The following is a 16,654-nucleotide window of genomic DNA, read 5'->3' as shown; positions in this document are numbered from 1 at the left end:
GGTCATCTTTTCAAAGACTTAGCCAGACATCTTTACTTGGTTGACTTGCCAAATGAAGACTGACAATCCATTTCCCTTCACATAAACTAATCACCCCATTGTTTTAAACATACACATGTACGTCAGTGTGGAACCACAGTCCCCCATGAATCTAAACCAGAGTCAAAACCCATTGTCAAATGTCCGAGCTATACCAAAGATTTGCAAAAATAATAATAATTAAAAAAAAAATGAATTCTAATGAAAATGAAAAACATTTTTAGAGACTTGTGGAGTCAGGAATAACACTACTGGGTACTTTCAAAAACTGTGACATCATCATTTATAAAACTGGATGAAAAAATCCCAGGGAGACACCTTCAGTGATATGTCAATAAAATTTCAATCGGCCGTCATGGATACACTGCAACATCCTGACCTCTGATTCAACTCCCTTTACCATGGCAACAGAAGAACAAAGCTAGAGACAGATTGTAGCAGAGGAACACAAACCTCATAGAAAATCTCCTCACAGATTACTATGATAATGTTGTGGCAATATCACGGAATGATGGAGACAATGCAAATGGCCTTAACTTGGTTTAACAAGATTGTAAAAAATGTATGAAGTACCAAAACAACTCAAGCCTTTAATTAACAACATGTAACTCAAAGTTCCCTAGACAGTTGCAAGGGTCAACCTCAAATAAATCTTAGGGTCAGTCAATATATTTTTTCATTCAATCCCAAGCTCCGTGATTTATGAGACAAACATCGGAGGGCATTTGTATGCATTAATATTAAACATAAAATTCTACACATCAAGGCATAAAGGAAGACACTGAGTCATTATAACCTCATATCAAAATATGACAATGGAAATTGTTTCAGGTCAAACATTAATAACGTTTTAAATTACAAATACATTGAAATTCCCTGTGTTCATCTCAGACAATAGGAGATCTTTAGGTTGTGAAGTTTAGCCTATGCATTTCAATAAGGAAGTTTTGGTAAGAAGCCTTTCTATTGCACATGTCCTCGTTAATTGTGGATTATGCAAAATACATAGGGGAAAGAGGAGTAGAATATCATATAAAGGAAAACTATCAAAAAAATGAAAAGAAAAACATACAATACTATATCACTAACTATTAAGCAAAAACTAAAAGAGCAATTTAAATTCCCTTGTGGTTTTAGAGAAGCAAAAGCAGTGATACTTTTATTTACGCAACAAAAGCAATTACCATTACCATTTTATTACCACAATTACCATTAATATGTGCTGTACTAAACATTTGAGTGATTTAACACGTTTACATAATGCCTTCGTCAAGGGGAATAAGGGGAGAGAATATGTAATGCATTTTCTTGTCTTCTACAATATAATTCATACTTCACAGCCAAAACTGCAATTTTAAGTCAATACTGTGTAATCTTTACATTAAGGTTGCATATATGCATAAAAGCCTGCACCTGTCTAGGTTACACAACAAACCAAGCTAAATTGTCTTTTTTCACTCTTTTCCTGTATTTATGTTACGCTATATTTATAACGTTGAATGGACATATAAAGGGAAGATGTGCGATGGGTTTACATTCATACTACGGTGAACTGCATTTTGGGGTGGTTCTTTCTGAATGTCAGTAAATGTTTACAGCTTTTGGGTTTTAAATATTGCTGGTAGAGAATCAGAATGATTGTCTCACCATAACTTGCCAAAACACATCATTGGGAATAAATAAATACTTAATCCGGCATTAAATAAAGCTCAATAATGACAGAGGAAGTGTCCATTATTGCTAAAGTTGCAGTATACAGCATTACAATAGTAATTTGATATTTTAGAAGGTGGAAAATGATGCCAAATTAAAAAAATAATAATTAAAAACAGCTGCATTACTATAAGATAATGTTTAACGCACAGTTAATTTGATAGAGGTTTTTATTTTGTTTCTCCCAAGGGTAGAAATTGCCAAAAATGTGGTGTGGTAACAGCTGTCATTCACAAGAGCCTGCAGAATATTTTTTGCAGATAATTAAAGAGGCTCTTGGGGAAAAAAAATCAAGAATCGAATCGAAAGACCATAGCTTGCTCCAACCCAAGGACCCCATCTGCTGCTGTATGCTGCAGAAATACAATAACAATCCCTGAATTATATGAGGATGCCAAAGTGCTTGACCAGCCTGGCAACAGAATTTATTTTAGTCCTAAAAAATGACCAAATAACTGCCCAATTAATATGTCAGAAAAAAAGGACATTGTATCTCAGCCCAAAAGAAAATCCCTATATTGTACTGTACTAAAACAGACAAACTACTCTTGTGAGAGACAGTGTTACATATTCTGCGTATTACAGGTAAAAAAAAAAATATTTAAATTATTATAAATAAAAAAATCTATTAAATAAATATTGTGCTGATTCTGACAAATTATTATACTGCATCTTTAAGTAATGCACTCCAGATTTTGAAACATTCTAAAGTGCATTCATTTACAAAAATGAGCCACTTCATTCATCATTATTGTCCGTGTATAATCACACAACAAATCTACTGTCTGCAAGAATAAAAACTGCTATCTAGCAGGCACTGTACTTTTTCTAATACTATATTTAACACTGTCCAGCAGAAATTAAGTGAAAAGTTAGTGCTTAACCCAGATGCAGAGCTCACACTATTCATTAGAAAAATATTTCAGCAGTCTTGAACATCAGCCATTTGAAGTAGTATCTTCTTCAGCGCCTTGGCGACTGATTTTGTAATTTGGGAAGTAATGCTTTATCTGGAATTTTATTATATTGGTAATCTTTTTTTTTTTTTTTTTTTAAATCAATTAATTATTAACCATTATGACTAACCTTTAAAATCAAATTGCCAATTTTATACCACAATTTTAGACATCAACAACTGCAGTTGTGAATGAAACAATCACTGCTCGGCAATATTAGATTTCCCATTTTGACAATGTGTTTTACTTGTCTAGGAACATACACATCAAGTGCTTCCAGATATTGATACTGCAACATACTCAGAACATATTTTTCATTCCGTTTTGGTACTCCGATGAATATATTGTATTTCATGTGCACACCAATTAAATACTAAAGCTACACAAAAGTTTTTTTTTTTCTTTTTTTTTCTCATGATGTCCATTGTTGGTTCAATCACATTTTGGGGTTACACTAAGTAGCTACTTCCCTGGGAGTGCTGTATTTCCAGTACAGTTTTGTGTTCTCTGTAAACTATTTCCTATTCCACTGCAGCAGCAGTGTTAACCGAACACATAGAGCAGCAATATATACAAAATATGTTTTTTTTTTTTCTGGAATTACTGGTAAAAATAAAAAAGAATCTTTTTTTTCAGTTCATGACCCAAATCTCTGTTCAGCATATACTGATACTAGTAGGGCAGTTCTTTTCATTTCGAAAAGCATTCGAGAAGCAACTTAATCTTTAGTTTTCTTTGCTATCGACATGAGATGAATTTATTTCAAGTTTGCAGATTCACTCCATAACTGGACTTAACATGATCTGTTGTTGCCGATTCTGCCTTGTGGAGACTCTGATGAATGACCCGTTAAATTCAAAAACATGGGGCAAACTTTAGGAAACTGTGCTTGTTAGACAGATTCCCAAATACAAATGATCACAGCAGAAAATCTGCCCAAGGACCTAAACAACTTCAAATTTTAGGCTGACAGTGTGTTCTGTATGTCACAAGACTAAGGCAGAAATACATCTCTAAGGAAAACACGAAAACATACAACACTTACAAACAAACAATACATTTCCAAAAAAATGAACAGAGCTAAACAGATGTCACTGAGACACCAATACCCTTTTGTAAATCATTAAGCTCCTGTTATGTTTTTATTTACTTTTCGCAGTTTTGAGAACTCAAGTTTGATCCAATTCCATGTTAAATATTCTTGGACTGAGAACTAATTTTTAATTAAGGTTTAATTTCTTTGGACTCCAAAAGAAACTAATTTGGTAATCATCTAAGCTCTTAGGCCTTTGGCACAGTAATGAATTTGGTGTTTTTTTGAATAGCGATTAATATTCAGTTGACTCTTCAGTATACTGTATGTATTGAACATAATCAACAAAGGCACCCATTTGGCAACCTGAAAACATGTGAATTGTGCATGACACAATCCTGCAAAACTCCATCATCAACCCCTCTGAAAAAAGGTGCTACTGCCTTCTTTTTAATTTCAAAGTCGACTACAACATCCTCTCAATGCACTGAGATTCCGGAGAGGCCCCTCCCACCTTCAGTTACTTGTTCAAACCGACAATAGGCCCACTGAAATTTTACAGTCTTTGTGTGTACATTTAGTAAACCAGCACTAAAAGTGTCTCTTTTCAGGTGATTTGCCCCCCCCCCCCCCCAACTGTCTTTAAAACGACTGTACAAAATTTTAAACAATGTTTTTGTAACATTACTTCTTTCTTTCCAAATAGTTGGATGGCACCCATCCCTTTTGAGGCTGCCCACCATCAAGCACCTGGCAGTACCACCACCCATTCGGATTCCGTTCCAAAACTTCCAAACTGGTTCCTTCTGAAAACCCCATTGTTTCATCATCGCCACGATAATCAGCTATGGAGGTGTAAACTTCTTTGAGGTTGTTGTGTATGAGGTGGGATTTCTCAATAGGTTTGGGTTTCACGGTGGACACCGGGATGCCATTCTTTTGGGCGACCCTGCTTAGCGTTTCTGTGCTGCCCATGCCAGTCTTGTCCGGCTGCTTGACCTTGGCATCGGCCATCTGGGGACGGACAACGGTGAAAGAAGAGTTGCGACGTACGGCCGTGCCTGACTTCACCTGGTCGGTGGAGTTGAGGGACTCATTTCTCCTGAGGGACCCTGTGTGGATGTTGGTATCCTTGACAGGCGTGGGCACGAAGACAGATTGAGGTCGCACTGCAACCTGCCGGACCCCGTTCCTCATCTTCACTGAGCCGTTAACGAGGCCAGTGGGTTTTCCGAAGCCCCCGGGTGGCTTTGATGGAATGGGTGGAGTGACCCGCCTCATATTCTGGTTGATGTTGTTCAGGGCTTGGACCCTTTGTTCATTTTTCTCCAGGCTGTTGGACTTGCTCATGCTTCCCTGCTTAGTAGGGGTGCCGTCTGACTCCGAACCAGCCGTGTCAGACTGCGGCCGATGCGGCTCCAGGTAGTACGTGGGAGCCCAACCCTCTGTATCCCCGCATCTGATATACCACCAGCCACTTTCTTGCTTCTCCAGAACCTCCACCTCCACTCCTGCAGGGAAGCTAATTTCAGAATCCTGCACTTTCTCATAGCTGTCAGTGGTCCGGTAGAAGGAGGTCTCAAAATCCGAGTCACCCCTGCTTCCTTTGGAGTAAATGCTGGACAGATCAGAGGTGCTCCGCGAGGACACAGAGTCCTCCGAGGAGATGACAGAGGCAGTTTCTGAGTCCTCACCTCTGGAGGCTTTCAGACCATGCTTCAGTTGGCCTGTTGGCCGAAGCTGGCGTCTGAGGGTGCTGATGTCCATTTTCTCTGGGCTCTGAGGCTCTGATTTGGCCAGAAGAGGTTTGGGTCTCACCACAGGCTTGGGCTTGGTGGACGGGCTCTGGCCTATTTTTGGTTCAGCATCTTTCCTGATCTCCGTGTGCTTAGTGGGCCCTCGGCTGGATTCATCGAAGGAGGACCTGGAGCTGGCCTCCTCGGCTTTGGTTAGGGACTGACTTCTGCTCATTTCAGGTTGTGGTTTCTTAGGTGCTTTTCCACAACCCAAGGACATCCGAGAGCATGTGACTTTGCGGGCTGCAGAAAAGGAATTCGTCTTTGCTGAGTCAGAGTCACCGCTGGAGTCTTTGCTGGAGCCAGGGTCCTCGCTCTGAGGCCTAAAGCCATCGTTCTCATAAATAGTCTCCTCCTCTTTCGTAATATCCTCTGTGGACTCCCCTACCTTGAAGGACGCACTCTGCAGAAGAGAAGCAGAGGAATTCTTGGAAAGTGGCTGGAAGATCTTCTCTGAAGGGTAATCGATTTTGATATCCAGACAAGACCCTTCTTTCAGGAAGTCTAGCTCTGCTTCCAAATCAAGTCCAATAGCAGGAACATCGTACTCGGGTTCCTCGTACACGGGCTTGCTGGGAGATTCGGAGGCTTTTGCTGCCGGGCTGCTGGGTGCAGTTCCCTCCTCAGAGTCCTGCTTCTTGATTGGAGGAGCAGGGGGTGGGACTTTGGGCCTGGTGAGAGTGCTGGTTCGCCTACTAAGGTTGGGTTTCTTCCTTTTATCAATGTAGGAGCAGGGGGCCCAACCTTCCATTTCTCCAATCTGTACATACCACCACCCACCGGAGTTCTTCTCTATAACCTGCCCAGGGAAACATTTATAATTAAATATTATGTGAACATTAATTCATTTTCTTTACAGATTTATCTTTAGCATCTCAGAAGAAAATGACACGTGACTAACTATTCAGTAACACTTACTATGAATGCTATGTCTATAAATATCTATCAACACATTCATAACACATTATAATGCATTCATAATGAAATATAAGCATGCCTATAAATATTTAGCAAACAGCATAGCACATTACAGCCATGTTTATTATGCATTAGGAATGCTTTATGAAGCTTTCATCTATAACGCACTATAGATCCCTTATGAAGTCATTTAAATAACACTTTAATGCATTATGACTGTCAATAGAAGATGCTGTAATATTTTATTAATTCTTATACCGATCATTATAATGCATTATGAAGGTATCTATAGTGCATTATAGATCACAACTTTAACTAAACTCCCTTAGCAACTCAGAAAAAAATGACAAGTAGCAAATTATTCCAATTTACAATTAAATCATATATAGTACTTCTACAACCAATATAGTGGGTATTCAATATTTACATATTTAATATTTTTATTATTGATATTCATTTGGGGGGGGGGGGGGTACAGTGCTTAGCACTGTCACCTCACACCTCTGTCTCCGGTTCTGTGTGTGTGGAGTTTGCATGTTCTCCCCGTGTCGTCGTGGGGTTTCCTCCGAGTTCTCTGGATTCCCCCCACTGTCCAAAAACATGCTGAGGCTAATTGGGGTTACCAAATTGTCCATAGGGGGGTGTGTCTGTGTGTCTGTGTATATGCCCTACGATGGGTTGGTGCCCCATCCTGGGTTCTTCCCTGCCGTGCACCCACAGCCTCCAAGATAAGCTCCGGACCCCCCACTACCCTGAACAGGATAAGAAAATGGATGGATATTCATTTCTTTGATGCACTTTCCATGTGCACTTTCTTCAGAGCTTATGTGAATTTCAGTCTCCAGCTGTGTCCATCTGGCTATGTCTATGTCACTGGGTTTTCTCATATGCCAACAAAAAGTTTGATTGCTCAATTGTTAAACCAGTTTCCTTAGTGGTAAGCAAATGAAATTGAAGAAAAAAAACCATAAAGAAACATGTGTGGTACAGATATTGTGGTTGACTAACAATTGGCTTTAGCCGTGTCATATATTATTTGTGTCAAAAAAACGTTTGTATGACTGTATTAAATAAATCTCTTTTATGTATACCGTCCCTGCATCCAAACTGTGAAGAATTTTCTAGATTACAGGCCAAAAGCATGTAATATAATACAAGAAGCAAATATTCTAGCTTTGCAAAAATTTCATGCAGAGAGAAAATAATGTCCTCATTATGAGAAACCTTAAGCTTATCATGGCCTGGTATACAGCACCATCACACTCACATCAGCCTTTTGTCCTCCGCGGAAACTGATGCCGTCAGATATGCAGGACTGGAACTCCGCAATGGTGTAGTACTCAGCTTCGACACTAGGGGGCTCTGGTGGTTTTGGCAACTGAAATCCCTTCAGAACAATTGAAATGGGATTTAAATAAGCATACGATCACTTGTGTTCCACTTTTATTTGAATATTATCCTACCCAAGAGAAATATAAGTAAGAGACTGACCAGGCTTGTCTCTCTTCGTGGAGGCGGTTTTTGTCTGAGGTTTGGAGATCCTTAAAAAATGCAAATATAAACATGTTCACGGCAAATCAATCCAATAAACACACCGGTCAATAAATTTGTTGTATTACTGAAATACTGCAAAAATAAACAATTTATTACTCCTACTAACAACAATAGCAATAATAATATATATTAATGAGAGTTTTCAAATTTATCCAAGAATTATTAAAAAAAAACTCCTAAAAACTGCAGAAACTTACAAAATCTGGAATTAGTACATTGTCGTCAATAAGCAGAGGTCCAGAAAGTACAAATCCAGACCAAGATTTTGTTTCAACCATCCGACTTGAGTATCTGTGAAAATGACTCTGTGCTCAACTGGTTGGTTGGAACAAAATCCTGATCTGGATTTGCACTATGTGGACCTTAACTACCCACCCCTGTAAATAAGACATCATGCATGAATTAAATAAAGCACCTAAGAGCCCTGTGGTTTGTTAATGATGCTCACCGATCTCCACTCTGTGAGGAGCAATGCGGGCTATGGCTGGGGAGCTGGGCTCTGCTTTCGGCTTGGTGTCCAGCAGGGCGGCGCCACCACTGCTGCCACCGCTTCCAGGGTCCTCACAAGGAATGGGGAGGCTGATCTCCTTTTTGGTGACATGGGGCTCCTCGGGCTCCTGGTCCGTCTGCACGTCCTTCTCGCTCACCGCCTTCTTGTTCAGGAGGTTGCTGATCTCCATGATATTGCCGATAATCTCCACGGGGCCGGTCAGGGTCTTTTTGCGAGGGGATAGGTCATCTTTCAGCTTCTTGAGATAGGAAGCTGGGGCCCATCCTTCCTTGCCTTGGTATCTAAGAGGGAGAGCATTCATTCAGTTAGTGCTCAACAAGCAACTTTTGCAGAATAAAACTTTTGGTAACACTTTACTGTACAATGCGTTATAGATACCTTCATGCATTATAATGCATTCATAATATATTATAAACACAGCTGTAACTTTATGAAAAGGCAGAACATATTATGGTCATGTTAATTATGCATTATGAATGCTCTATGATGCTCTCATCCATAATGCACTATAGATACCTTCATAGTGCATTGTAATGGTCAGTATAAGAATAAAGGATGCTTTGTACTGCATTATTAAGATATCTATAGTGCATTATAGATTCATAGAGAATTCATAATGCATAATAAACATGGCTATAATATGTTATGCATTTTTATAACTAGCTATACCTGTGTTTATAATACTTTATGAATGCATTATAATGTGTTATGAAAGTAGCGATAATGCATTATACATGAGTGCTTTATGTAAAGCGTTACCAAACATTTATCTTTGGCTCAAAGGCTTTAAATGTTCTTCAGATGTCTTTCTGCATTACAGGGGGTGGTTGGGTTTGCAACCTTAAAAGCCACAAATTGAAGAAAGGAACAAAACCAAGGATAATAGCTCAGTGTGGAAATGCCCCAAGGGGCAAGTAAACAGAAAACAGAAGCCAAAGATTAAACAGGAAATGCAGACCATGAAATGTAGGAGTGTACGAGATATCACATCGCAACCGGGCGTGAATTTACATTGTAGAAAGAAAAACTTCAATATTGCCAAATGAGTCAGAGGTACCTTTCTTTTCAATTAATATTTTTCTTTAATGGGAGGGATTACTTAATTATTTCTGAGAGGGATGTGGGTTTGAAAATGATTTGTACTTAACCCACATGCAAATAAATAATAAACAACATTCAAATAGTAACAAACCACCTTAGCAAAACCATTGGTCAGCATCACGGTACCTAGAATAGGGGCTCTCACCTGATATACCACCAACCTTCCAGGTTCTTTTGGATGACCTCCACGGTAACCCCTTTTTCGAACCCAATCTCATCCTTTCCTTGGCTGGTGTAGGGTTGCACTGAGACATACTTCTCCTCTTTAAGTAGAAGGAGAAAAAGTAAGTGAGCACCATAATCTCAACTCATTTAATCGCGCCGGTGCGTAATCCACAACCAAACTGAATTTCTCTTTGATATTCAAAGTCGATCAACCTATTTGCTTTGCTAATGTCTATGATGCTCTCATTGCTGTCTAGGAACGTCTTCTTGGAGTGTTTCCCAATTTCCCCAAAAATCTACAGCTATAACAAGAAGAGAAACCCGGAAGGGAACCTCTGTGACAGCTCCACGGAGCCACTCTCCGCGCGATAAGCTTGGGGGAGTCTCAGATCAGTCCTGTGGCCTGAATCAGGCAATGCTGCCAGGAAGCTGATAAGAGAATTCCAGAAGATTCCCAGCGGACTAGGCGGTGAGGGTATCAGGGTGGCTAATCATCACAGACTTTCATGGCAGGGGCCAGATTCCAATCAGGCTACGGAGAAACGGATACTGAAATAAATAAATAAAATAAATAAATAAACATGTGTTTTTCTACTTCCGTTATACTTGGCGAATACCAGAGCCAGCACAGGCCGGGGGGCTGTTAGCGCCACCCGTTTTCTGCGTACTGGGCTGAGCGGCTGGCTCTATCTGCAGGATTGCAAAAGGCCAGTGAGGGGGCGTGTCCTGACGGCCATCACACCAGACATGCTGGCGTCAATCATCCAGGGCAGGGAAAAGTGGTACAGGCCCCCAGGGAACGGAACCCCATCTGGGCCAGAAAGCAGGCGAGAGTGCCCTAGACCAGCAGCTGAAAGCAACCAGCAATAAACGGAGAAAGTGGGCGAGGAACCTATTTCATTAATGCAAGCATGCGACCCTCAAAGTGTCAAAAACATGACTTCAGCATGACCTAATGGTACTATCGGAGCCCAGTCCACACGTCTATCCCCCTGAAACAGACTGACCAAACCCGAGACACCCTGTAGTCAGTCAAACAGGGCAACGTACAGAATATCTGCCTGTGGAAGTGTGCTTTAGTTAAAAAGATAAAGACCTACTTCAACACCTCATCAAATGAAGTGCTCTCAAAAATATCAGCACAACAAGTCTTTTCGGCTCTTGGCTGGATCCATTATAAGACTATAAATGACATGCTGGAAATGGAAAATAGCCAGCGTTTTACAGCACTGTAAAAAAAAAAAACACACATTCTTGGCTATTATCCTTGTCTTCTTGGCCAATTCGCTCTAAGAATGTGTCCTTTTCACTTCCTTTCACAAGATCAAATCAGGGGACGGTTTCCATAAAAGAATGTCACCATTCTTTATACGTGAAGGGAGCAGAGTCCGTATAATTTAAGCCTCATGTCGTCGAGGAAACACCTTAACGATTTAAGGCTTTGGTCCACATCGCAGATGCACGTATATCACTTTCTCCCCAGATGTGATGCTGCGACTCAGCTGAAAAGTATGTTAAGGGCAAATAATTTGTAAAGACAAACAGAAACAAAGCTATTCTTCAGCTGGACTTCATTAGTGGGGAAAAGATGCTCTGTGTGGCTGAGACAGATACTGGATGACACTTTCTCTCCCTCTTTTGTATAAATCGTTTCTGCGGCCCTTCTTTTGCAGCTACAAGGCAGATCTTCCGGTTCTGTTTTTCATCACGTTGTGCTTTGGCTCCTCACGATGTTGCACACATACTTCTGTTAGCGCTTACCAATGCAGAGGAAGGAATACGTCTGTCATGGCCTAGGACTTCAAATCTAGGACTTCCGTTCCTCAAAGGTTAAATGACGGCGTAGGGATATGACAGGAACACGATCATTGCTGGATGACTGCTCACTTCGCATTAGTAATGCCATCCTGTTCCTTCCAGGGAAAATTCCACATATTTTTCTTTTCCTTTACTTTAAGCAAACATGCACTGCCTGACAGCTTTGGTGCTGCCCTATTAACCACATAGCAAAAAAATGGAGGGAAAAACTCCCTCCCCCACTCTAAACATTTTTCCAACAGTCAGCAGTATTTTCATGCTGGGATTATTTTCAATGGTGGAAAAATTCTCTTTCCTCTAGTAGACATTAGCTGGCTTGCACTGTGTAACTTGCCAGCAGAAACCTTGGTCTGGACTTCAACACATTTCTCTCACTTGAATCCTGCATCTGGGGTAAAAATGAACAGTATACTTGTTAACCTCGCCTTTCTCTGTCAGTCAGGAGTCTCAATTGCTTTAGCCTTAGGTGCCTGCTTGCTAATCCTCCCTCGAGTCACTTTTTCCTTCTTGAAGTTCAAAGGCTGTCATTCCCCCTTTTTCATCGAAAGCCCCTTAAGTTTCACCCAGCAAGTGAGATTCATCCTGCCTGAAACCCTGGCAATTCTTATGTTTCATGCACGTAATGACATTTCCTATATCTGATGTGTTCAAGGAAAAAAAAATGGATATAAAATAAAAGATCTAAAGTACTTTAGCTCTGCTGCAAAGCTTACTATTGTGACTTTTTGCTTCGTACCATCTGTAGTAAAAATTTACATGTTATAGACATATTACACACAAACAGAGCCAGATCTACCTTTCCAGGGGCCCTAGTCAAACCTTAGCTTGAGAGGCCCCCCTACCAAGAAAACAATTTAATTTCCGCCGCAACGCAGATAATTTGGGGGCCCTGAGCAACTATCTATTCTGCCTAGAGATGAAGCTGGCTGACGTTCTGCCTGCATATAGACATTTTAATTTCACATATAGCGTTTCATTTTTATTTTTAAATTTTGTGTAATTATTCGTATTTATAAATTACATATATATGTAAATATATAAGATCCGGCCCTGCAAACAAATACTTGCTATTTCCCCGAAAAGAACAATTTCAAAGAAATTCTTAAGGAAATACCGATCACTCTACCCTGTGAGTAAAATATGAAAATAAAGTCAGTGTAATAAAACACTCACCACATCCAGTAAAACTAATGTAAGCTTAGAGTTACTCCCTGCCCCCCACCACCCCCACCACCACCCCCACCTGAGGTCAGCCAAATCCATCTTTCTGGTAATACATCGCCTCCTACTTCCTGTTCAATCAGATACCAGTCTGACGCACAAAGGTCACAGCAAACATACAAAGCGGCCGAGAGGTTAAAGGCTAGGTTAGGTTTATCGTCCAGGTTACTCAACAACACCCAACAACAGTAAATGCATTTAGACTGGGATCTGTTTCTTTGGTGGTAACCCTAGATGGAAGAGATATATATCTGAGCACATGTGTCAATTCATTCCAGTGATTTACGCTGCTCAGTGCAGAAAAGCACATTGGTCTTACCAAAATAATGTGCAGAAATTTTGTTTACAAATCAGAAAGACAATTTGTTCGATTTTGTTCGACGTATTATTATTATACTTTTTAGACAGTCCATTATATTATCCGTATTTTTTATATTAAAACGGTATTAAATTTTAAAGTAATTTATTCTACCTTTCCATTTTCAATTATAGAACTTAAGCTAATTATTTGGGTTTAGAATATCATAAACGAAACTATGGGGAATTCATACTAACCGACGCAATTAATACATCCCAGCAGAGTGACTGCAGCTGCATGGCTATCATGCAAAAGCTCTGAAATGTTCATGCTATACCGCATGCATGTGTGCAAAGCGAGAGCAGATGGGGACGCCCTGAGTATCTCATCACCTCGACTCTGCTGTCGGTTGACAATGCCGCCTAGTGTCCATCGCCGGTCCAGCCTCTTCAGATGAGCCTTCCGCCGCTTAGTGACTGATGAGCATGGATCATGAAACCGAAAAGAAACATGGACGTAAAACCAAAAGGACAAACGAAAAACATGTACGAACTAAAGAGATGTTATTAGTCACATAGACAACTTGTGTGGACGACAGACACAGGGATGTTAAAGATCCCTGGTATTATTAGTGTTACAGGAATGAGTAACATAATGGAATGACCACTGTGTAGCCTCAAACAGCTCAACCATTTGTAAAATCAACGCAGGAGATTAAAGTGGTGATTAAGGCTAGCTTAGAGACTCATTACATAGATGGCACATCGTAAAAGTTAATATTCAGCGCAGCAGCACAGGTAATATCTTCACCTGAGAGCTAATCCTGAAAAGACTGCGGTTGCTGAAGGTAGCTGGTCAAGTGCAGCCATTAGTATGACAAACGACAACGATGGAGTTAGTTGCTTTTCCTTCTGCCCTCATTCAAAATACTGGATGTACACTTTCGAAAAGAAGCATTTTTGGAGGACTCTGGATGGAAACGAATAAATGGAATTGAAGTCTGATGAATGATTGTGAGTGATTATGCATTAACTCCTAACAATACAAAGTACAAGCAGTTCCCAGGTTATGAATGAGACCCGATCCCCAAGTCTGTCTTTAAGTCAAAGTTGTAGGTAAGTTGGAAAAATAATAAGCATACAACAATAATAATTATACAGTAATAATAAAATAACTACATATGAGTTTCAAGCAGATGAACCACTGAAGCCGCACAATGTTTTCGCGAACGTCACAAAATCGCATGTACGTTGTTATCATGAAAACATATTTAATCCGAATTTTTTATTTGATGGACTTTATGGGAATCCGTTCATCAGTACGAGATGTCCGTAAGTCGGACGTTCTTAGCCTGGGGACTGTTTGTACTCGTTTATCCTTTTTAAATGAAAATCTTCAACATGCAGTCCGTGATATCGGCTACGGTCTGGGAACGTGGCGTTGCAAAAAATAAAATAAAACAAACATTTACAAAGGCATAGCTAGTTTACTAGGGCCTGTGATTGCATGACGTGTAGGACTTCAGTCCGGGGGGGCGGAGCTCTGTAAAGCTAAATTCTTTCGCTGTTCCCCCACAAATGATTCGGCTTTTTGACACCCCTGATCTAGTCAAACTAAAAAGTAAACGGACAGAGTTTCAGTCACCACTGCTTGCCTTTAGCATGTCAGCCAGATCCCATGTTTACAAAGACAAGAGAATAACTGGACTTGAGTCCCAGGACGCTACCTCAGACACAAAGCTATCTTTAGCATGGCGTCAGCAAGGAATCACCCACGGCTTATGATAGCCAGAGATAGTGATGAAAGTACCCCCGATAGATGCACGAAAACGTATGACAGTTAAAAAGAAAGTTCCTGCTCATCAGAGCAGGCATCCTTCACAATGACAAGCGGTAAGATCAGCCCCTCCAGCGCCTATACTTGTGCTCCGTATCACATTTCGATAACAGGGCGAATCACCTCTTTCACGCTGGATGGAATTGACTTGCATAGAATCCTTTAGCAGTTCACATGTAAATCAGAGTAAGTCTGCAAAAATATGGTGCCTATTCTTCCATCATAATGCAGCATATCGCCAGGCTCGGTCCAGAAATGGCCTTTTTGAAGTGCACCCTTCAGGTCTTAGAACAGCAGTCACCAGCACAGAAGCTAAGTTTTATTTTTAAGCTCCCCTTTAACCCTCTGAATATTATTATCCTTAATAATGGGTGCTGAGAGAACATTTAAAAAGTCTATCTGTAATGGAGGGAGACAGACTAAACCAGTTTCAGTTCTTTTCCCCTCATTTGACTCCATAATTGCTATATCAGATAGGTGACCCACAGAGGAAAATGTTATTTAATGGAAAAAACAGAGGCAGTTTCGCTTACAGTGGATTATATTACACTGCAAATACTAATAAGCAGTGCCTCTGACCACCACTGCAAATATTAACAGAAATACCCAGAGAGGATTATGGGATTGGCGGTCTGCAAAGGGCAGTGAATGTAGGACAGTCAGGACATTTGGAGAGTTCTCTTTTTCCTCCCAGGGGTCATTAGTGGTACAGTAAGAAAAAAACCAGGATGGCTACCAACCTGTAACGATTTTCTATTGAGAGGCACCTTTATTAGACAGCCTGTGAACCACTTCTGCTGTAGCTGAAACTTTAGATAGATTCACTGAAAAGACCCCAAGGTCAGAAGAAACATGTGAAGTCTTACTCTTGTGACCCTCTAAGCCTTTTTCATCATGTGGGGTTTAACTCCTAGGCTACAGTCTTTTGTTTCCAGGCTACAAAGGAAAAGGGTCTCCTCAGTAATCATCATTCTGTCAATTCAGTTTCACTATAAGTTAACAGGTTAAGGTCAGGAAGGATAGAGCATATGGCAGTTTTATTGTAGGATCAACAACCGTACTCCATAAACAGACATAAAATGGAAATTGAAGACATATTTCTTAAAAAAAAAAGTCATTTAAAAGAAAGAAATAAATGCCAAACTGGAAAATTACGCTATCCTCAAGGGACATTCCGGGAATTTGTTTGGTGTTTAGCATCGATGAACATCTACGAAGGATACCAAAGTCAACATGAGCAAAGTGCAACTGTGATAATAACTATATCCCCAGAGTGCATCTTCTGTAAGTGCACTGCAATTCCACCTAGCCTGGAAGTAGGACACAAAGTGCAAAGCTCATCTATGATCATTCTGATTATGATCAAGTGCTGTTTCTAGAATGTGACACTTCTCTGACTTCTCTGTGCTGCAAAAGAAACCTCTGCTGTCCCAGTAGAGACATTGGAGGGTGTTATAATAAAAGAAACTGGATCAGATCACACTTATGCCATGCTGTCATTAACTGTGTTTACGGGCATTATGTTATCTGTATGTTTTATGTAAATCTCTAAATCAAACCAAACGATCGAGTCTTTATAATTGTAGGATGCAATTAATTGATACTAATTTAAAACATTGCGAAGGGGAGCTAAAAGTTTTTTACTTTATTCATATACCTTAGAAGCTATATTACAAAAGTCAATGAAAAATTACG

At 40.2% G+C, this 16,654-nt stretch overlaps 1 protein-coding gene across 5 annotated transcripts in view; it reads right to left on the bottom strand.

Moving 5' to 3' along the window:
- Positions 1-224: 224 nt before the first annotated feature.
- Positions 225-16,654, bottom strand: part of sh3pxd2aa (SH3 and PX domains 2Aa) — an 85,315-nt gene continuing 68,885 nt past the window's right edge. For 4 of the 5 annotated variants that reach the window (XM_072703876.1, XM_072703877.1, XM_072703881.1 and 1 more), the window contains 6 exons: positions 13,516-13,599; positions 9,767-9,884; positions 8,458-8,801; positions 7,947-7,996; positions 7,723-7,842; positions 225-6,336 (listed from right to left, as the gene is read on the bottom strand). In XM_072703876.1, coding sequence (XP_072559977.1) covers positions 4,426-6,336; positions 7,723-7,842; positions 7,947-7,996; positions 8,458-8,801; positions 9,767-9,884; positions 13,516-13,599 — 2,627 coding nt within the window. In that variant the 3' untranslated portion in view covers positions 225-4,425. The remainder of the gene's footprint in view (positions 6,337-7,722; positions 7,843-7,946; positions 7,997-8,457; positions 8,802-9,766; positions 9,885-13,515; positions 13,600-16,654) is intronic. The other variant, XM_072703878.1, reaches the window with a different exon arrangement.

Source organism: Paramormyrops kingsleyae, chromosome 20 (genome assembly GCF_048594095.1).
Source record: "Paramormyrops kingsleyae isolate MSU_618 chromosome 20, PKINGS_0.4, whole genome shotgun sequence".
Classification (NCBI taxonomy): Eukaryota; Metazoa; Chordata; class Actinopteri; order Osteoglossiformes; family Mormyridae; genus Paramormyrops; species Paramormyrops kingsleyae.
Note: the sequence above shows the minus strand (reverse complement) of the source record. Positions and strands in the feature narration are given on the sequence as shown.